General features: G+C 41.7%; 1 protein-coding gene across 2 annotated transcripts in view; it reads left to right on the top strand.

Annotated features, from left to right (window-relative positions):
* Positions 1-23,134, top strand: part of LOC134537515 (stAR-related lipid transfer protein 13-like) — a 525,855-nt gene that overhangs the window by 162,207 nt on the left and 340,514 nt on the right. The window contains exons 3-5 of one of the 2 annotated variants that reach the window (XM_063378028.1): positions 8,163-8,398; positions 11,361-11,760; positions 19,354-19,550. In XM_063378028.1, coding sequence (XP_063234098.1) covers positions 8,163-8,398; positions 11,361-11,760; positions 19,354-19,550 — 833 coding nt within the window. The remainder of the gene's footprint in view (positions 1-8,162; positions 8,399-11,360; positions 11,761-19,353; positions 19,551-23,134) is intronic. The other variant, XM_063378029.1, reaches the window with a different exon arrangement.

Here is a 23,134-nt window from a genome sequence, read left to right on the forward strand (position 1 = left end):
GTTTCATCGCAAAACAAATGTACTTTGCAGGCCGTAACGTATCGCGAACGAATACTGGGCTGCAATTGGGTGAACCTACGCCTTCCTTGTAACTGCCGGTCGTCCGAGAGAGAATCTATTGAAGAGACCTGTAAAATTCGCGGATTCATTTCGCGATAGGATAGAATCCAAATACTTTTGACATTATTTTGCTTCGGTGATTGGGCCATAGTTTATTTGAAGGACTCTGGGCCAATGAAAAAACTTTAACAGAAGAATTAGCGAATCACGATCATTCCAGTCAACAGGTGTTACGAGTCGGTAACCAATCAGCAGATGTAATTTGCACGAGTGCATAGAGGATCACGGAGTCTATCCATTAGGGATTTGAAATCGCGAATTTTACAGGTCTCTGTCCATTGTTTTTATTTACGACGCGTTTGCTGCCACACTGAATGGTTGTGATCTCGTGTGTTCCGTCGATGGACATGCCAGAGAAGAATCGAAACACAGCGTTTTTAACACGCAGCTAGTTCTGAAATGATCTTCGCGAAAACAACACGCCCCTCTCCATTTATGATTCAGAGACCTTGCAGGTACGCGGTCGGTTCTACCACCAGGATGCCCTTCAAACGTCTGTGTGTTTTGTCCTTGGTGTATGATTGGACGGAAGTTAAAGAGGACAGGAAAGATCGCATCGAGCATGAGTGACGAGAACACAAAAAAGCAATAATACAATCTGAACGACCTGACAGAATTCGATGGGAGTTTGTTTTGTCGGCTAGATATTTTCATTACGGAAACCTGAATGTACAGAAATAGTCATTGGAGTGTTTTTTAAAAAAAAATCAAACGGGACTAAAAAAATAAGGGCTTGAAACCAAACAAAAAATAAACAAATATGAAAAAAAAATAGCTGTAAAATTATTAAAATTACACAAGGAAAACCTCTCTATCTACAAAATCTTAGAAAGAAATATGTTTGATTTTACTTTTACATTTGCATAATTGAATGTTTAAATAATTTAAAATTAGCTAAAAAAATGAAATTTTTTTCCGTTTATATTTGGTTATAGTGTTCATTTTTATGAGCCCTTATTTTAATGAAAAACAGTTTGCAATTTTTTCGAAACTATACACTGTATTGACTTTTTATGTTCACGCAGGTCTCCGCAATGAAAATATCCAGCTGACAAAACAAACCTCCATCGGGGATTCTGCCAGTCGTTCAGATTCTATTAATTTTTTTTTATATTCCCGTTGTTCATGCAGGATGCGACCTTTCATATCCTCTCCATTGGACACACCCTGGTAGCCCTCTAGCCGATGGTAAACACTCAGGACTCAGGTGTGCGGGTCCTACAGCTGTCTGATTCTCTGCTGCGGTATCGAGCGCCACGCTACAGAACGTCGCATTTTTCGTTACGCTCTGATGAGTAGAGACCTGCAAAATTCGCGGATTCATTTCGTGATATGCTACAATTCAAATAATTATACCTTAGTGCTGCTTCTGCAATTGGTTCACTGTTAATCTGGAGGACTGAGGGCCAATTAGAGACCCTCACTCATAGAAGTGTCGAATCACAGACACTCGGTCGAGACGACTCACAAGTCAGCAGCCAATGAACAGGTGGCATTTGCCCGAGTGTGTAGAGTGTAGTAGAGTCTATCCTCGAGGTCATTGAATCCGCGAATTTTGCAGGTCTCTACTGATGAGTGATCGCTTTTACTTACCCTACCGGCTGTAAAGAATGCTGAAAAATTAAAAACAAAAAAAAATCTTCAAATAAGGAAATGCATCAAACTTTGGCTGGATAATTTAACCGATGGAAGAGATTTTTAAAATATTTAAGTAATGTTTTATATACAGTTGTAACCTTGTACTTGTACCTTTTCCTTTGAATATAAATTTTTGAATTTTTTATCTATACATTTTTTTCTGAAACAATGTTATACTTTATCTTGTGTTTAAATTAATTGCTATTTTTAACTTCCTACTTTATAAAAACTATTTTAAGTTTTCTTAGGTTTTTCATTTTTTTTGGTCTAATTTTACAAATTTTAAATTGTTTACATTAGTCTTAATAATGCATATATGTCATAGTGACTAGTTGCACTCACACACAAGCTGGATTTTGTGAGTGATAGATTTCTTGTTATAGTGAATTATTGTCAAAGTTGCAAAAAATATAAGAAAATTAATTTAATAATAAAAAAAGCTCCACTTTAAAAATAGATCGGCCGTTGATTATGTTTTTTTTTTTTTTTAAATTTTTGATGCAAAATACCTTACTCAATTTAAAAAAAAAATCTACCAAGCTGAACATTGTTTCAAGTGAAAGCAAAGTAATGGGATTAAATGAACTGAACACCAATTGCCGTAATCCTTGTGCGGTAAAGTGCTACCACGCCTTCCTCCGTGGGGGGTCTCGTGCGACTTTTGGAGAGACGCCAAGCGGTGATTGGTCCTCTTGGACGAGAGAGAGAGAGAGAGAGAGAGAGAGAGAGAGAGAGAGAGAGAGAGAGTATTGCGATTTTCTATGAAGGGCAGCGGGGAGAAAGCTAGAAAAAGTCGTATCCAGTTTTGAAAAAAATGTTACTGAATATTGGAATCACGTGGATTAACGCCGCACAATAGAACCTACCAAGGATCTAATTTTTTTTTACCATTGTTGTTTGTTAACAACTTCATGTGGTCATCATTAGTGTTCGATAACAAAACACAGTGCTACCAAGTGTTACGGAGTTTAAAGTAATTATTACTGATTTTAGACGCCCATTTACAGAATCACGGAGTGCGGTTTATTTACTGCGGAAACAACCAAACTATGTGACACGTCAGAAATATCGCGTGTGTTTAGCTTAGCGTTTCGTACCATAAATCTTGCGCTTTTAGTCAGTTAGCTGCTGGTTGCATATATGGCACAACGATTTTGGTAACATTAATTTTTTTTTAAAAAAATTCAGTTCCGCTTATTTGGTGTGCTACGAAAACAAATTTACTCAGAGAAATCACGTATCCAAGCATATCAAGTCATTTTTAGGCCTGTTTAGGTTGCTTTTTAAACTTTTTATGGATGAGTGGGTATTACGAAATAAGGATGTGTTACTTGTTTTGAAGTCTACAATATTTAATGTGAACACTATAGAGCTTGATTTACGTTTTTTTTTTTCGTAATCTTAAAAAAAAAAAATTGATAACTGATGGCTGTGCAGGGAAGTTGGCTATACTGCAAAAATAACATCGTATGTTTCTTTGCAAGTGACAGTTGGTAAATGGGTACCACTGGAACCACTTTTGTAACTGTCAAATTACAAACAAGTCAGATGACTCGGACTATAAGCGGAGATAATCGTTAATCCCTGGGAATTATTACCGATCGATATGTTTCAATACACTTAGTCCATATTTGCAACCAGTACATACATAATTTCGCTCTTATCGGCTAAAGAAACTCGTTCCGCATCTAACTAGGCCAATGAGAAAATAACACATAGCAATGGAAAAGTCCGTGAGCCGCAGTAAAATTACCATAACAAAAAATAATTTTTTTTTTCAGTCGCAAGAGAGAAGTTGCTTGGCGCAAAACATAGTCTTGCTGAACAATAATTTATAGCAATAGTTTTGATGGGTGTGGATCCCGTAAGGCATTAATGACCGGTGGGACAGACAGTTGTTATTGGAAAACGGAGATGATAAACGTAACAACATCACCAAAACTATATATTATGGAAAAAACTTTGTTAATATTATAAAGTTATTCGCTGATTGCTAGTCACACAGAAAAAAACAACCTTTTTCTCTACTTTTACAAAAGATTCCCTTGTAAACCAATTGCTAAGATGTAGTTTTTTTTACTGCAAGAAATATATTGCAATTTTTTCCACCACATGGCTATACTTATTTTTGCACATGTGAAATTCGTTTTTCGAGATAATACTGTTTCTTACGAATATTTGCGCATAATTGTATATTGTTATTGATGTTTTCAACCAAGAAAGTATTTTTAAATCATAGAAAAGATAATATAATATTCAATAATATAATTTTTTTATCATGCTTATTAATGTACGAAGTTAATTCTGGAAAGTTATTCAGGGAACGGTTTAAAAAATAACTTTTAAGAGGCCGTGTCACAAATTTGCGCTCCTATCTATATCAATGTTATTTTAAAAGGCAGTTTTTCTCAAAGTCTATAAGAGGTAGGGGCCGGAAATTTTGCCTACTGAAAGTATACAATACATTTAACATAACCGCTTTTTTCAAATTTAGTTATCATATCATATATTATTTCTGTGATGAAAATAATATTATCAATATTTTGATTTGTCCAGATACATTGAAATTTTGCTTATATTTATAATTATTTAGCAAAAACTGAAAACGCCATTGAAATGTATTGCACATTACCTTTCGATCAGTGTCTTCATGATCATGATGGGTTTATAAACCTGGGTGTAATCAAGTCTTTAACTATTACATGACAACATTTATACTTAATAATTTGGAGATATGCCTTTTCTATCCTCAGCCCCTGAGCTTTTACTATCTGGTCTGGCGACCGACCTGACACTCTTCAACCACCCCAGGGGTCTCCGATTGCACATCTTATCAAAAAAAAAAGCTGTTCGTTCATTTGTTTTTGTGTTCGAGCGAAGGTTTACTTCTCCATAAGTGCCACAGTCTTCACACATTTATGCCAAGGGAATATTCCGCTGATGTGACGCCATACGAATGTATTATTTGCGACCATACAACTTTTTTGTTTGTCATCGGGAAAATGACGCCGCAGTTTGATTTTTTGTGGTGATATTAAATAAATTTTCTTGCTAGGGAATGTTCATTTTGAATTGAGCATTTTTAAATGTCAGCGTAGAATATGCTTATCTGCCCATTTTGTTTCTTTCCATACTAATGAGTAAAGTTAACATTGTCATAGACATTTTATTATATTCGTTTGCCGTCCAAGTACAAATGTCACACTATATCGCACGTAATTATATTTTTTACTAATTTGTTAGTTGTCATTTTATTTAAGTTATAAATAACAGTAATAAAAATTATTTTTTAATAGTCCAGAATAGAGATTGAGTTATTATTCATTTAATAGGGGTTTAAAATATGGTACTACATACATATTTATATTATCTTGTTGTCTTCTTTGTAACTTTACTGGAAGAATGGCATTTGGTATGTATGTTAACTCACAATGAAAATACTTCAGAAGTACTCAATTAACAGTGAACAACCTAGGGCCTATACTAATTTCATTATGTTCATGAAATATAATTGATATTACTAATAATGAACTGTATGTGTTTTGCGTAGAGATATCGTACGAACTGTATGTGGTACAGACCAACATTAGCTAAGACTCTGTAAATAAGTAATTTCAGTTAATGTGTAGAGAATATTAAAAGTTAGAAATAATGATATATATATAAAACAATGCAGAGTTATCAGCATAAAAATAGAAGTTGTTTTTACGTAGCGCCTACTGGAATGTATATTTTGTGTTGAATTATGTGGTATGATTAGTATTCTCTTATTGTAAGTGTGTTTTGTTAAAATCTTATAAAACATCACTTACTGTTCAAGGATTTTCATTTTTTTGGTGATGATCTTACTTAAACAAGTTTTAATTATATTACACATGTATATTTTAAAATCATTTTAATGTATACTTATAGAATTGTAATAGGCTTTATACGGACTCTCACGATGCATGTGAGCATCTATAATTAATAGAGACCGGAAAAATTCGCGGATTCATTAGGCGATAGGCTAGAAATCAAATACATATACCTTTTAGATGATTTTGCTATTGGCTTACTGTTCATCTGGACGAATCTCAACCAATTATAAAACACCAACCAAAGATGGATCGAATCACAGACAAACAAGCTGAGACGACTAACAAGTCAGCAGCAAATGAACTGCCGTTATTTGCCCGAGTGTACAGGGGAATGTGCAGTCTATCCTGAAGGCCGTCGAAACCGCGAATTTTTCCGGTCCCTAATCTACATCAATATTATGGCCGTTTCACAAGATCAAATATTTATTGAATTCAATCTTTTGCATTCATTGTACATGATTTTCGATATGTACATTGAATTCAATACAAATTGAAGATGTTACTCAACTAAGCTTATTCTTATTAACTTATAAGTATTTTGTTTGTTCAGTACATAAAAGTAAAAGATTCGTTATTATTTAAATAATGAGCATCTTTAAGCAATAACGTTTTCAAAATATTTACATAAACATAATGGAATATATTTTTTAAATACTTTATATCTACGATCACATCAACGGCAGTATTATGTAATCAATGAGGTAATGAAATATCTTGAAAGGATATTTTCTTCTCTGTAAAGTAAATTTGTAATGCAGCCCTCTTAATGTTAGTCTTGTGAGTTATTTCGTCTTCTAATATGCTACAGCAATGTATAAAATTAAGTTTTGTTAGTTTTTTAGTCTTGTGTAATGTTAAAGTGTAATGTGATAAATTCAATAATTTTTTTGTAAGTTCGTATTCATAAAGGTAGGCTACATATCGTATTAAGATAAATAGTAATATTTGTAAATTTAAATTCTTTGAAACAACGTCGATAAGAGGTTCACCTACCTCTGTTAAACTGTATGATGGTGCATTGTAAAAAATTAGGTAGTCTGACTTAAGTGATATTGTATTTAGATTGTGTGTGATGCATATGCAATATATAAGCATATGCATTTATGTTATTATCCTTTTAAAACGTTACATGATGAATTTCGTATACTTTTTAATGTCAACTAACATTATTTTTCACGGACTATTACATCCAGATAAAGAATAATTACCACATGTTTAAAGATTAATTGTATTCCGATACGTTTAAAGTATTAAAATTTTTAGTTTTAGTTTTAGATACGACTCATACTACATTTGTTAAAGTGAGGTTTCTTGATTCTGAATCCCTGCATCCGCAATTTCCTAGTGAGCCGCCGGTCAGATTGTCATCCTCTTAGATTGTCGAGGAACCAGATACATTTTTCGTCGAGTAAACTCGAGCTGTCAACCGTCCCACTAATCCTGTGATAAGGGTATAGTAGCTTTATCACGCGCTGCGGCTACAGTTCCTTCGGTTGAAAAAGCCACTAAATCTCACTGTTAAAAGAGAGAACTTCTAGAGCAGAATATTGGAAATAAACATTTACTGACACGGCCTCTTAACTATTGGAGGTACTTGGTCAACAAAAAGCATAAATTCCCGGGTAAGAATCCGAACCCAGTATTGCTGCGACCACTGTTCTGTGGCGATACAGTAGTTTTCATGCAAATGTAAAAATTGACAAATATCTGTACTTTTACGTAGATGACTTATGTCGGCCACCTCACCACGCTCAAAACCCTTGGAGCGCAGATTCCGCGACTCCGTCTTGGCCCCCTGCTAATTCTCACAGATTCGCGACCTTGATAGGTTGTACCGACCGCACTGCTTGCAAAGCACACGAGACCCAAGCGAGCGTATCTTTCATTTCTACGTGGCAGTTCTTGTTCTTGGGGGGGATTGCTGTCATAACTTAGAAAAAACACTACTTAGAAAACACACAAGTTGAATTTTTTTAAGTTATTACAGTCCAAAGTTATGACTTTTTAAGTTGTGTGGTTCGGCGTTTTATGTTTCTAAGTGATGACAGTTGTGTGTTTCCAAATGGTGGAAGTTCTAAGTTATGACGTTTCTGAGCTGTGTGGTTCGGCATTTTTTGTTTCTAAGTCCAAAGTTATGACTTTCTAAGTTGTGAGATTCGGCGTTTTATGTTTCTAAGTAATGCCAGTTGTGTGTTTCCAAATGGTGAAGGTTCTACGTTTTGACGTTTCTGAGCTGTGTAGTTCGGCATGTAGTAATTTCTAAGTCCAAAAACCATAATAACAAAAAGGGATTATAAATAAAAAAAAGTAAAAACTTTGACATTGTAATAAATTAATTGATATAAAGCGTTTTATTTTTCTAAGTTATGACAGTTGTGTGTTTCCAAATGGTGAAAGTTCTAAGTTATGATTTTTCTAAGTTGTGATCGTTTTAACTCATGACAGTTCTGAGTTGACGTGGGGTTTATATTCAGGAATTCTAATTCTAGTGTTACGACCATTCCAAGCTGTGAGACTCTCTGAAGTCATTGAGGGGATGCCTTGCAGGAGGAGATAGGCGAGGTGTTCGACCAATGGCGCAGCGCCGAGCCGGGCAAGAGGCGGTCGCCGGCGATACCCATCCCCGCGCGCTCTGCCGCGCCGCCGCCGCCGCCGCCGCCGCCGCCGTCGTTGCGGGCGCTCGGCGGGCGCGCTGAGCCGCCCCCGGCGCCGCCCCCCGGCGACCGCCCCCGCCTGCCCCCGCCGCCCAACGGCCTGCTGCACACCAGGTCGCTGCCCGCCAGGTGCGCTGCTAGTACTGGTGTCCACCCCCTCCCCCCTTTCCTCTCCCGGCAGCACCTCATACCAATTCCAATATCATACTTTTTTTTTGGATTTTAACTTAAATGGTAAACTTAGAGATGTATAGGCAGAAATTTTCATTTTTTAAGGTATCTCAAGTTGGATAGTAAGCCAAAATACTTATTGTTTTTTGTAGTTTTAATATTTGACGATATACATGTATAGAGACCGGAAAAATTCGCGAATTCATTTCGCGATAGGCTAAAATACAAATAGTTGTACCTCAGTGTTGCCTCTGCTATTGGCTCACAATTCATCTGGATGACTCTGGGCCGATGAGAAACAACCAACCAAAGCTTTATCGAATCACAGGCTGCTACGTTGGGACTTCTCCCAAGACAGCAGCCAATGAGTGGGTTACATTTGACCGAGTGCACGTAGAACTATTGAGTTCATCCTACAGGTTATTGAACCCGCGAATTTTTCCGGTCCCTATAGGCCTACATGTATGTAATACAAATAATTCAGTTCATCTGCCCTCCAACCTTTTTTCTTTTTTGTGTTCTAAACACTACCCCCAAATGCACGGGCAAATGCCCCGTCTGTCCCCCCCCCCCCCCTTATTTTCTACACGTCCCTTCTCCTGCCCCCCCCCCCCAAATCATTCGCATTGTACCATGTGCGCTCTCTAATATATTTTTTGTGCCAACAAAAAAAATCGTAGTCTGGATAAAATCATTTATTAGTGACAATATAATTTACTGACACTAATAAGGCAGTTGGTAAACACTAGAAAAAAAAATTGTCGCTGTCAACCTCAAAATAATTGGTAGGGTAATTTCCTAGACTAGCAGCTTCTGAAAAATAAGGCTAATAATAATAATAATAACTTAAGTAAAAGGTTTGTCAGCTACATCAATAATACGTAAGATCCTAGAAATCAAATATTTTAAAAATGATTTTACGTATTAATTACGTAGCTCACTTAACCTAATGAACATGTTACTTAAGTTATTAGACTTATTTCCCAGAAGCCGCTACTTACGAAAATTACTTTTGTATATTAAAAAACTTTATGTGATAGTGACAAAAGATTTTTGCCGCCTTAATGTGACATAGACATTCCGACCAAAAACTTATTCATATATTAATTTAAAAAAAACTACCATTTACTACACAGTTTGACCTGTAGTGCAACTAATTTTAACCTATTTTTATTATAATTGCTGTAGACAGTGTTATTGTCTTCGAAAATCTTTATCAGTGTTACACCATAAAAAAGTCATTAAAAAACTGTTAAACCAATAGGGTGCCTGGCTGGACGCACGAGCTCTGAAAGTGCAGGGGCGCTAAGGGTCACATTGGCCTAAACACACCATGCACCTAATAAACGCACTATAATTGTAAGCTGCATTATTAAAGATAAAGCTACCTTGCGCTCCCCAGTATAATTTGCAATAGTGAGTGTAGAATATGTCCATGAAAACACCCGTTTTAGCTCTTTTTTTTTTACTGTCGTAAACGTACACTTTAAAGACGAAACCATGGAAGGAAACTTGTATAGACAAGTGCAGCGACTATTAATCAGACACTTTTTAATAAATGCTGAGTGGTTTGTAAATGGCTGGTTGACACCTGGAGCTCTGCGCGCCGGCCTGGCGGCCATCTTGGAGTGACGTGTCGCGCCATCTTGTAGTGACGTGTCAGGCCATCTTGGAGTGACGTGTCGCGCCATCTTGGAGTGATATGTCGCGCCATATTGGAGTGACGTGTCGCGCCATCTTGGAGTGGCGTGTCGCGCCATCTTGGAGTGACGTGTCGCGCCATCTTGGAGTGGCGTGTCGCGCCATCTTGGAGTGACGTGTCGCGTCATCTTGGAGTAGCGTGTCGCGCCATCTTGGAGTGACGTGTCGCGCCATCTTGGAGTAGCGTGTCGCACCATCTTGGAGTGACGTGTCGCGCCATCTTGGAGTGACGTGTCGCGCCATATTGGAGTGGCGTGTCGCGCCATCTTGGAGTGACGTGTCGCGCCATCTTGGAGTGGCGTGTCGCGCCATCTTTGAGTGACGTGTCGCGCCATCTTGGAGTAGCGTGTCGCACCATCTTGGAGTGACGTGTCGCGCCATCTTGGAGTGACGTGTCGCGCCATCTTGGAGTGACGTGTCGCGCCATCTTGGAGTGACGTGTCGCGCCATATTGGAGTGGCGTGTCGCGCCATCTTGGAGTGACGTGTCGCGCCATCTTGGAGTGGCGTGTCGCGCCATCTTGGAGTGACGTGTCGCGCCATCTTGGAGTGGCGTGTCGCGCCATCTTGGAGTGACGTGTCGCGCCATCTTGGAGTGGCGTGTCGCGCCATCTTGGAGTGACGTGTCGCGCCATCTTGGAGTAGCGTGTCGCACCATCTTGGAGTGACGTGTCGCGCCATCTTGGAGTGACGTGTCACGCCATCTTGGAGTGACGTGTCGCGCCATCTTGTAGTGACGTGTCGCGCCATCTTGGAGTGACGTGTAGCGCCATATTGGAGTGACGTGTCGTGCCATCTTGGAGTGACTTGTTCGCTATCTTGGAGTGACGTGTCGCGCCATCTTGGAGTGACTTGTCACGCCATCTTGGAGTGACGTGTAGCGCCATCTTGGAGTGGACGTGTCGCGCCATCTTGGAGTGACGTGTCGCGCCATCTTGGAGTGGCGTGTAGCGCCATCTTGGAGTGACGTGTCGCGCCATCTTGGAGTGACGTGTCGCGCCATATTGGAGTGAATGTGTCGCGCCATCTGGGAGTGACGTGTCTCGCCATCTTGGAGTGATGTGTCGCGCCATATTGGTGTGACGTGTCGCGCCATCTTGGAGTGACATGTCGCGCCATCTTGGAGTGACGTGTCGCGCCATCTTGGAGTGACATGTCGCGCCATCTTGGAGTGACGTGTCGCGCCATCTTGGAGTGACCGGTGCGGCGACGTGTCGCAGGTTCAAGGAGCGCAGCGCCAAGGAGCAGCTCTCGCTGAGCACTTGGTCGGAAGGCCTGCTCGCCGAGTTCAACAGCATCATAGCCGAGGAGCTGAGACAGCTGCAGGCCCCCGCCATGCGGCCGAGCCGGGACGACTACGTGGTGTGCGAGGCCCCCGGCCGGCGCCGGCGGCGGCGGGCTGCAGCTGCAGCTGCGGCGGCGGTGCTGGTGCGCGTGGCGCCGCTGCACGAGACGGCCAGCGACTCGGACGTCCCGCGGCGAGTGGCGGGTCCGCCTCCCCCGCCCCCGTCCAAGTGCGGGTCCGCCGGAGCGCTCGCGCCGCCCCCCTGCAAGGAGCCGCCCCCGGTCAGGCCGCGTGTCGACGGCGGCGGCTCGCTCAAGAGGAACGCGTCCGGGATGGTGCGTTCCTTCCGCACGGCTGCCAAACTCTGTAATAATATAGCGTGGGCGTCGTTAGACGTGTTGCTGAACGCCCTGTCACGCTGTCCAATTTTAGCTACCAGCTCCTTCCAATGTGTCCCGTCGAATGAAGTTGGATGGTTATGACGTCACCGAAAACGTCGCAATCGTAGCCATGTTGGTTTCACAAGTTTAACGACTTGAGTGTCCATAAAATAATTTGGATATAGGACAGGATAGGATAGCATTTTATAGCGTTACCTCCATGTTTAAAAGTAGTATAAGGCAAATCAACCCGAAAATAAAGCCATTTGAAAATATGCCAGAAACAATTCAGATAAACTGCCCATCCGAAGCGATGTATACGTATGCGCTTAGCACCATTTGTCTCTTGCGCCTTTTGCAATAAAATTGTTGGCAGTATCTGTTAACCTTTATGTCGAGTATACGACTTGCCCTGGTTCGGGTCTGGTTCGCAAACTGGGTCGATCTAGTTTAGTGCGAGAGATGCCATATTCGTTTCTACAGGTTTTATGCCATAAACTTTTATTGATGTGTAACATATTAGCTCTCAGTATACGGTTTTTGGTCGGAGTAATATCATGAATGCGATGGAAGTAAAGGTAAACCACAATGTGGAACATACGGTGCTGCTATAAATTGGTGGATGGCGCGTACCAAAGTTCACAAAGCCAAAGAGAATCTTTATAGTATTAACTGTCTAGTGTATTTTAACAAGATGTGCAGTACTATAATAAAACTCATTGTCGAAAATTAGGTGCAAAACTGGGGTTTATTATTAACTTGTAGATTTTTCGAGTTGCCGAACATTAACAAAATGAATAATATATATAGTCCTTACTTATGGAATAATCAGCTGGCGAAGTTTAATTTTTAACATTTTTGTGCAGTATGGATAAGGAGAACCAAATGGAATAAATAACTGAAAACTTTAATGTTTAGAGGCAATACGGGTGGCTACTGCATGATATGGTTAGAAATTCCTCCAGAAGAATTTATTTAAATTAATTTAACTTTTTAAAATCACAAAAATTAACGAGGAAAAAGAACAATAAATTAAACTGCAAACAGCACGTAATTTAAAATGCTGGCCAATACCTTCCTTTCGATTGCAACTGGGTTTTACATGATTGCGTGTTAACATTATTTTTTTTTCTCTCCTTCCAACAGAGTTGAAACCAACCGGAGTATTACTTAGCACGAGATAATAATTTGAATTTCTCAAGAAGAATAAAGGAACCCATAATCATAAGTTTAAGTTCTAGTTTTGGCTTTAAAAATGTTGTTTCATAAAGTTTAATTTTAGAATTTTACAGGGTGGAGGCGGCGCCCCCCCCCCCTCACCCCCGAACGTCCTTTCCTTAGGGGGCTGTTCCTCCCCCGGTAAGGCCGCCGGTAAGGCTCTCCTGGTAAGATATCAGGGCCCCTCATGATATAATTGGCCACAGGGCCCCGCAGAGTTCAGGGCAGCCTCTGATCGTCCGACAGGATGCAGCGAACTATTTTTTGAACCCCCGGTGGCGGCCGGTCTTAAGGCCCCCGCCTACCCGGATACACACACATGGTGCGCATAGCTTCTCGAGATATCCGACCGGGGTCTGCTTACGAAAAGCATTTAAGAGTTCGCTCAGGGCCGAAAAGTACTTTCGATTTCGGATGAAGTTTTTGAACGGTAGTTTTAGAAGAGTTAAAATGGCTAAAACGCATGTTTTCGGAATAATTTTTTAGGCGTAAAAAAAACAGTACAGATTCTTGAAAGCACTTAAGGGACTTGCATCACACCTTTATCTTAATTTCTCGGCCATATAATGTTACGGTCACCGCTCAAATTTCACAGTTATCCTGTGACGACGAGAAGACTGCGCGCCAGTCCAGAGGAGACGCCGCGCTAGAAGCACCAGCGAGCTTCGCGCTTATCATCCCGCCTCACTAACACACATACACCCCCTAACGAGGCGGGGCCCCTTAACCTGTCGACCAACCAGAGCTCGGGTTCGCTTGACATCAGAGAGACCGCCAGCCGGCGTCGCTTCTGCCCTTAATTCTCACATGCGCGACGGCGCGTGTTCTAATCGCCGGCTTGTTGGGAGCGAACATGGACCTATTGATCTCTCGAGTTCCTCGCGTCAGCGCGTCAGCGGGCAGGGCTGTCCAGCGCCCGGACATCTTCGACGTCTCGGTCGCGAGGTTCCTGTCAAGCCCTGAAGATCGGGGTCGTTACCACAACGCCCAACGTACAATAACGCCGAATGCCAAATTGACCGCAACGCCGACAGCTAGAAAACTACCGTGTACCACAACGCCGAAATACAGTAACGCCGAAGAAAAATGTTGCTGCGGGGAAGGGGGGGGGGGGCACAGGAGCATAATGAAAAATAACTGAATGAATTTGTGTGCTGACCTTACCTAACCTAACCTTTGTGGCAGTCCTGCAATGACATTTTTCGGGGTTAATGTATTTCGGCGTTGTGGTACACAGCAGTTTTCTAGCTGTCGGCGTTGTGGTCAATTTGGCATTTCGGCGTTATGGTTTTTGGCGTTATTGTACGTTCGGCGTTGTGGTGCGTCCCCTGAATATCGTCATGAAAAAAATATCCGTCTTGAATTTATTTATTTATTTATTTATTTATTTACTGGTTACAAAACGATCCAGGGGATGATTCGTAAACGTGCAGTTATTCTTCGTGGATTCCCTGGTTCTTAATTCTGAACGCACGTTCAGAAAACTCGTTCATGTATCTTCCACGTTTGTGTTTACCTAGTTTACAACTAAACATAACAAGGATGTCGGAAATGAGCTTAGTTTCTACGAATATCCAAGTTATCTGAAATAACAAAAATTATAATTCTGTTTATACTTGAGGTGAATGCTTCGTTGAAATAACCCCGTCAATTTACTGTAATTTTTGTTAAAAGATATTTTGAAAGTGAAAATTTTACGTGGATTTTAAAAAGGGGAGGGGGAGAAGGAGAACAGTCTTAAACTAAGCTAGCATTTCAGAAATTAACCACACTGAACTTCGAGAGTGACATAGATTTCACAGCTTTATCAGTTTAAAGCACAATTTTTTTTTTACTCTGCCCGGTTATTTATAGAAGCGCAAGGCAGAGGGTCCTCCAAAATTAATACATTAGGATAGTGCGCTCATAACTACTTGGACATTACTTAGTGGAATTTAGTAGTATTCCTCACTCCGGTTTAGCATGATATCGTATCTGTAATGTGAGTGAATGCGCGTAACTTAACTAAAAAAAAAAAAAAAACACGGTGTTTAAGTTAATATTATCGTGTTAGATACATTTTAAACTTTTTTTCCAGTACGATACTGTAGTCTTTGAATGGTGCTTTCATTTTATTGGTAGTAGCTTAAATTTAGGTTAGCATTAACATACAATTTGTTTTAATCATCTCCTGTATTTTGGAAGTATTTAAAGGTTAAGTGGCAAACAAGCCTCAACAACGTCATACCAGGTAAAAACGGGCCCATGAAATCAGCATAATGTAGTGACTCGTGTCAGGTGCTGAAAATAAACCATTGTACTTCGTCGTTACCGCGGGTGGCCTTGAGAACACGGACGCCTGGTATTGGCCATGCAAACCTTCGTGAATCCATTACTTGCTTGTGTCGCTGGAATCCAATAATCAAGGGGCCCGCCTGGCCAGGGGTGTACTTGTGTTTGGATGTGGTCGTAAGCGCGACGCTCGCTGGTGCTTCTAGCGAGGTGTCGTCTCTATAGCCGCGAGGCTATGGGCTGGCGCGCAGTCTTCACTGCAGTGGCGGATTCATGGGGGGGGGGGGGGGCGCAGGGGGCGCCCCCCCCCCCCCTTGACCACGGAAGCCCAGCACCAAACATGGTTCTTGGCAAGGGGAGGGTGCGCACCCGGCCGCCGATGTTATACAATACACATTCATACACTTACCTTTAACGACTTCATGTCTTAGAAACAGTTTGAATAAAGTTTTATTAAGCTTTGCATGTGACTTGATTTGTTTTACACCAATAGCTCAAGATGAAAGAGAAATATTATATTCCAGAAGCTTTATTTTTTCTGTAGTGATTTTGACATTTGTATACTGCACAATTGGCCATTTTAACTACTTATAGCACACAATTATGCACCAACAACAGCAAATATTCGGGCGAGACGTAAATGAAACGGATGGAGCTTGGAAAAAGATCTCTGGCTGCATCCAAGCAACCAAGGTGACGTAACAAGGGAGTGTGTGGAAGAGGTAGACCTGCCCCCCCCCCCCCCCTTGAGATTTTTCTGTATCCGCCACTGATTCACTGTCGTGCAAAGGGCTACTATGATATTTGAGCTGTTACCATAACATTGCATGGCGGAGAAATGAAGATAAAGGTTTAATGCAAGTCCCTTGAGTAATTAGTATGACAAACACATCACATATAAATTCCCGCATATTTTTACAAAAAATACTTATCAAGATTGAAATTCACTGCAACTGGCACGCCCATCACTTTCACCACGCCATGTTGTCTTCTATTTTTTTCCCTCAAGTTTCAACGTGTGAAGTGTGATAAACACTTACAATAATCGGGTTTCTCATATTTAAAAAAAAAAAATGACATTTCAATGGTTTCGTAACTTTGAATTAAATTAAATAAAAAAAACGTGAGTGAGTCTTTTCAGTACTCGCCAAAGATGTGTTAACATCTATCCTCGATAATGTTAAAATTAATGTGTTCTCGTGTTGAAAATAACACCCTTTAAAATACGAAACTCGGACTCGAAATTTAACACCGAATTCTTCCCAAAAAAAAATGCCGAGCGTGATAAAATGTATACGCAAATTGTGTTTTCAACAACATCTCTTGACGCGAATCACGCGTAGTTTTTCCGCACCCGCCGCTAGAATTCGCTGCCGGAGCAGCTACTTCGACTTTTGAATTCATTTGATCAGGCAGACCGTAATTATATACTACTAGATAATGCCCGGCATGCGTTGCAATGCCTCAATCAATTTTTTAATTTTTTAAACGTATACTAAGCATCTCTCTTTATCTCTCTAATTCTCTATCTCTCTATGTATATCTCTATAACTCTCTCTATCTTTCTATTTATATCTCTATCTCTCTATATATCTTTCTAGCGGACCCGACAGACATTGTCCTGCCCAAATGTACTTTTTGTGAGATATGGATATGGCGGTAATTATTTCTACACTGGACATTTTGTATATTCTCATTATACATACCCCTCCTCTTGGGCACGCCACTGCCGTTACCAAAAACCTTTCCCATGGTTACGCAGAAGGCAACAACAATGCAAAAGCCCGTTGCCATGGAGGCTAATTATCAACAATGCTTAGTTTTTTTTGCTTTTAAAGCGTGTTTTTTTAGTTTTTTCTTAACTCAGAATCGAGATAAAATATCCAATTGTGAATCTAAACCATCCTCGAATCCCCGTGAACTCACACAAAAAATTTCATCAAAATCGGTCCAGCCGTCTAGGAGGAGTTCAGTGACATACACACGCACACAAGAAATATATATATATATATATATAAAGATATACTGAAACGGCTCCGACATAAAAAAGTAAAAAAAAGAACTTGAAAAAATAAATACTTACCCCGGCTTTGGACCTTATTTAAACAAGGGAATTTTATTAAATTACATCCGTCACAGATGGCAGCACCGTGGTGGCGCGACTTCCGTTCCATTCACGGAATTTCTGCCACCAACTGCCGCATACCGAGAGCTAAGATGTTGCACTACCAGGTGTCTTTAAGTATAAGGAAAATGAAATAGCTTGATGTTTTTGAAGTGAAAACTTCTATAGGAAGGTTTGGATAGGGAGTAAATTCATGTAAGTCGTCATCGACATGGTCACGTGACGTGTTAATTTATTTTATATTTCAAGGATAAAACTCAATTCATTCTATTTTAAAGATACAAGTTTTTAAATTTATCTTTATTTTCCGAGGAAATTTTAACGTTTATTGTGTGGTACATATTGCGAGTACTGGATATTTTTTAGTAGGTAGTTAAGTTGAGGTTATGTTTTTTCTTTTGTTTATTTATTTAAGATGTGAATTTCTTCAAATATCAGGTTATTGATTTATTAGAGATAATGTTGATTATCTGTAGATTTAAGTTAATTATTTTTTTATTCTTTCAATGAAAAAAAAAACCGTATGTCTTCTAGTTTTAAAGTTATTATTGGTAGGGGCAAAACTTATGGGTTCGCATCACCGACATGCTGGTGATGTAATACCAAAATCATTTTCTTGCGTACATTTGACGTAGAAATGATTTCATATTAGACATTTTAAGGCAAAAATTTTAAGTTTTCACTTCTGTCGACGGTCCCCATGACTGACTTCTTTTTTTGACGTGATAACGTCTTATAAATCGATGAACGCCGGCTGCACGCACGAAAAATTTTTCACGTTCCGCCTGAGCCGAACTTGCAATAAACCGGCCAACCACCGTGCGAGAAAAATATTCTATAATATCAAACAGATTAAGGCGGGCTTTTTAACTAATTGTTCATGATTATATTCAAACAAAATTATTTAAATTAAATTTTGCAAAAAACTGTTAATAATATTTGAAAATTAAAAAAAAGTATGCAATTTTTCATGAATGTGTTCTTATAACTAGAGACCGGAAAAATTCGCGAATTCATTTCGTGACAGGCTAAAATACAAATAGTTATACCTCAGTGATGCCTCTGCTATTGGGTCACAACTCACCTGGATGACTCTGGGCCAATGAGAAACACCCGACCAAAGCTTTTTCGAATCACAGGCTGCTACGTTGGTACGCCTCACAAGACAGCAGCCAATGAGTGGGTGGCATTTGACCGATTGTACGTAGAACTGTGGAGTTCATCCTAGAAGTCATTGAATCCGCGAATTTTTCCGGTCCCTACTTATGACGTTATCACTAGAGACCTGCAAAATTCGCGGATTCATTCGGTGACAGGCTAGAATTCAAACACATATACCTCTTAGATAATTTTGCTATTGGCCTACTGTTCATCTGGACGAATCTCAACCAGTTATAAACCATCAACCGAAGAAGGTTCGAATCACAGACAAACCAGCTGAGACGACTTACAAGTCGGCAGCCAGTGAACTTGCGTTATTTGCCCGAGTGTACAGGGGTGTGTGCAGTCTATCCTGAAGGCCATCGAAACCGCGAATTTTGCAGGTCTCCAGTTATCATCAGAGACCCGAAAAATTCGCGGGTTCATTTCGTGTTATGCTAAAATTCAAATAATCATACCTTAGTGCTGCTTCTGTCATTGGTTCACTGTTAATCTGGAGGACTGAGGGCCAATTAGAGAGAGCCTCACTCACAGAAGTGTCGAATCACAGGCCACCCAGTCGAGACGACTCACAAGTCGGCAGCCAATGTACAGTTGGCATCTGCCCGATTGTGTAGAGGATAATGGAGTCTATCCTGGAGGTCATTGAACCCGCGAATTTCGCAGGTCTCTAGTTATCACGTGAAATTATCGTCCGTAAACCGGACTTTCAAGACAAACCCCCTCCACCCCGATGTCGGCTGTAGCGCCCGAGGTGTGTTGGTTGTTCGCAGCAGCTGCCGGTGGTGCTGCAGAGCTTCCTGACGCGCATGCGCCCCGGCAGGAGGGGCAGCCCGCCCGTCGAGACCGGCACTCAGACCTCGCCGCCCATCTCCCGCAGCTCCAGCTTCACGTGGCTGTCGTCCGACTGCTCGTCCTCGCTGCTGCTCGCCGCCGGCTCCGTGTCCGACACGCTGGACGAGGACGACAGGTCTCTTCTTCCTTCATCCTCCCGCACCTCCGCTGTCACACTCTGCCCTCCGCACCTCCGCTGTCACACTCTGCCCTTCGCACCTCCGCTGTCACACTTTGCCCTCCGCACCTCCGCTGTCGCGCTCTGCCCTCCGCACCCCCGCTGTAACACTCTGCCCTCCGCACCTCCGCTGTCGCGCTCTGCCCTCCGCACCTCCGCTGTCACACTCTGCCCTCCGCACCTCCGCTGTCGCGCTCTGCCCTCCGCACCTCCGCTGTCGCGCTCTGCCCTCCGCACCACCGCTGTCGCACCCTGCCCTCCGCACCTCCGCTGTCACACTCTGCCCTCCGCACCTCCGCTGTCGCTCGCTGCCCTCCGCACCTCCGCTGTCGCTCTCTGCCCTCCGCACCTCCGCTGTCGCGCTCTGCCCTCCGCACCTCCGCTGTCGCACTCTGCCCTCCGCACCTCCGCTGTCACACTCTGCCCTCCGCACCTCCGCTGTCACACTCTGCCCTCCGCACCTCCGCTGTCGCGCTCTGCCCTCCGCACCTCCGCTGTCACACTCTGCCCTCCGCACCTCCGCTGTCGCACTCTGCCCTCCGCACTTCCGCTGTCGCGCTCTGCCCTCCGCACCCCCGCTGTCGCACTCTGCCCTCCGCACCTCCGCTGTCACACTCTGCCCTCCGCACCCCCGCTGTCGCACTCTGCCCTCCGCACCTCCGCTGTCACACTCTGCCCTCCGCTCCTACGCTGTCACACTCTGCCCTCCGCATCTCCGCTGTCACACTCTGCCCTCCGCACTTCCGCTGTCACACCCTGCCCTCCGCACCTCCGCTGTCGCACACTGCCCTCCGCACCTCCGCTGTCACACTCTGCCCTCCGCACCTCCGCTGTCGCACTCTGCCCTCCGCACCACCGCTGTCGCACTCTGCCCTCCGCACCTCCGCTGTCACACTCTGCCCTCCGCACCTCCGCTGTCACACTCTGCCCTCCGCATCTCCGCTGTCACACTCTGCCCTCCGCACTTCCGCTGTCACACCCTGCCCTCCGCACCTCCGCTGTCGCACACTGCCCTCCGCATCTCCGCTGTCACACTCTGCCCTCCGCACTTCCGCTGTCACACCCTGCCCTCCGCACCTCCGCTGTCGCACACTGCCCTCTGCACCACCGCTGTCACTCTCTGCCCTCCACACCTCCGCTGTCACACCCTGCCCTCCACACCTCCGCTGTCACACTCTGCCCTCCGCACCTCCGCTGTCGCACTCTGCCCTCCACACCTCCCGCTTGCGAACGGGAAGCCTTCTTTTCACAGGCGAGAGAACCGAGCGCCCGATCGTGCATCTTCGGTTTTTTTTTGACGTGACAACGTCTGATAAATTGACGAACGCCGGCTGCACGCACGAATTAGTGTCCCGTTACGCTCATTGTACGCTTGCGCCGCATCTAAACGCCAGTTTTTAAAATTAATTACAAGTCATCTACTTACACGTGAACTGTTTCGTCGACTGTTTTAAAGTAAAGTGAAAAGTTAATGTTGTTTTCATTGCTAATACAACAACAATTTCGGCAATAAAGGTTAATTATTCTTGCATTTTGAAAATCTGATTACTAGTATAATTTAAAGTATTTTTTTTTATTATTAAAATAAAAAATGATTCAATTTTATTCATAATAAGTATGAAATCATTTCATCAATGTTTTGTTATGAAGTTGTCACGTTAAACTATCGTCCGTAAACCGACTTTACAGACAACCAATTTTTTTTGTTCATTGTAACTCATGATAACTAATGGTCAATAAGGTTAGGTTAACTACATTATAAATACTTTAAAACATTGTGGACGGTTGATTTGGTTAGGATAGCTACATTAAAGATACTGTGAAATCAAAAATTAAAAAAAAAAACCAGCATGAACTTCGGGGAACTTCGGGTGTGGCTCTCTCGTCTGTGAAATGAAGGTTTCCCCTTTCAAACACTTCCTTGCAGACTATCTAACAACACATAGAAGGTTAGCTAACCTAGTTCTCCTTACAAGTGCTCAATATGTGCACACTTTGGTTGACAAGTACGGAGAGTAATGGAAGCAACAGCCTATTCAGTCCTCTATCTCATTTCTGGCATATGATCATGTAGCGGCAGAACGTAGACACCATATTATTTTTATAAGGCCCCAAAGGAAAGAAAAAAGTGACATCGTCTCGACCATTACGACCGATCCAACTATCAGGGACCTAGACGTTCAACCACTCTCGTACAAAGAGATTCCAATTGGGAAGGGGGCTCCATCCATGTTGCCAAATAAAGTTTGCAGGTTCACCTTCTATTAATTGGGGGGAAAGAACCATTCTTTGGCGCTGCGTAGACTATTTAAAAAAACAAATATAAGGTAAGCTAACCTAAGTTTTCCTCACATGTGTCCAATATGTGCACACTTTGGTTAACACGTCCGGAGTAATGGAAGCAACAGCCTCTTCAGTTCTGTGTCTCAACTCTGGCAAAGAACGTAGGCACGATCTTTCATAAAGCCCCAAAGGAAAAAAAAACGCTTGGCGTTATGTTCAGGTGACATCGTCTCGACCATAACGACCGATCCAACTATCAGGGACCAAGACGTTCAGCCACTCCCGTACAAAGAGATTCCAGTGGGGATGGGCTCCGTCTTTTTGCCAAATAACGTAGGTTCCACTGTCTACTAATTGGGGAAAGAGCCTTTTTTTTCTCGCGCCGCAATCGAGAAATCAACATAAGCAGTATTCGCGCATGCGCTTATCTAAAACTGTTTCTGAGTTACTCTTTAATTGTGAGCTATAACCAACATTCTGAAACGCTTACAGTTGATACTATTAAATTTTATAACTTGGAACATTATTTTATGGACATACTGTATATTTTGCACATACGACGCAATCATCTAATATCGTGCCTAGGGAAAGTTGGAAATGGCGTCCGTTTACACCACAGCGAATATATATATATGTATGTGTGTGTGTGTGTGTGTTTGATTTTGTTTGTCAGGCCATTGAATTATTTCATTTTCTCAATAATGTGTTAAGTATCATCGCGTCTCATCTTTTGCGCTAATTTTTCTCTCACATCGAATGGCCCCACTTTTCATCTAACTCAGTCTAATTGAATATGAACTTTGAATATTTTTATTTGCAGGTATCAACTATCACAGTACAAAATTGTTTTAAAATTAAGTCTTTTGCAAAAAGATTATAATTTTTTTTGTAAATATTTGAAATATTAAAAATAACTTGCCAATATAGTACAGTTCAGTTTTTTGCAGTATTATTATTTGAAGGTACCCGATTAAAAGATTTTTGCCACATAAGTTGTGCGAATATTTTTTTTTCTCCTGTAAGTATAGCGTGTATGATTTTATTTTAAATTTGATCGGTGTTAGGGTTATTCAGGATTGCTTAACAAAATTTATTATTAAAATATATAATAATTTGGTGCAGGGTGAGCATTTTAACAACTAAAAATACATTGTTATAACTCGTAAATTACCTCTTTGGTATGTTTTAAACCACAGTGTGATATAAATGTGTGCATGTGAGTGAATGATTATCAGGAAATGTATATTAGTCTTTTTATG

Source organism: Bacillus rossius, chromosome 12 (assembly GCF_032445375.1).
Source record: "Bacillus rossius redtenbacheri isolate Brsri chromosome 12, Brsri_v3, whole genome shotgun sequence".
In the NCBI taxonomy this organism is placed as follows: Eukaryota; Metazoa; Arthropoda; class Insecta; order Phasmatodea; family Bacillidae; genus Bacillus; species Bacillus rossius.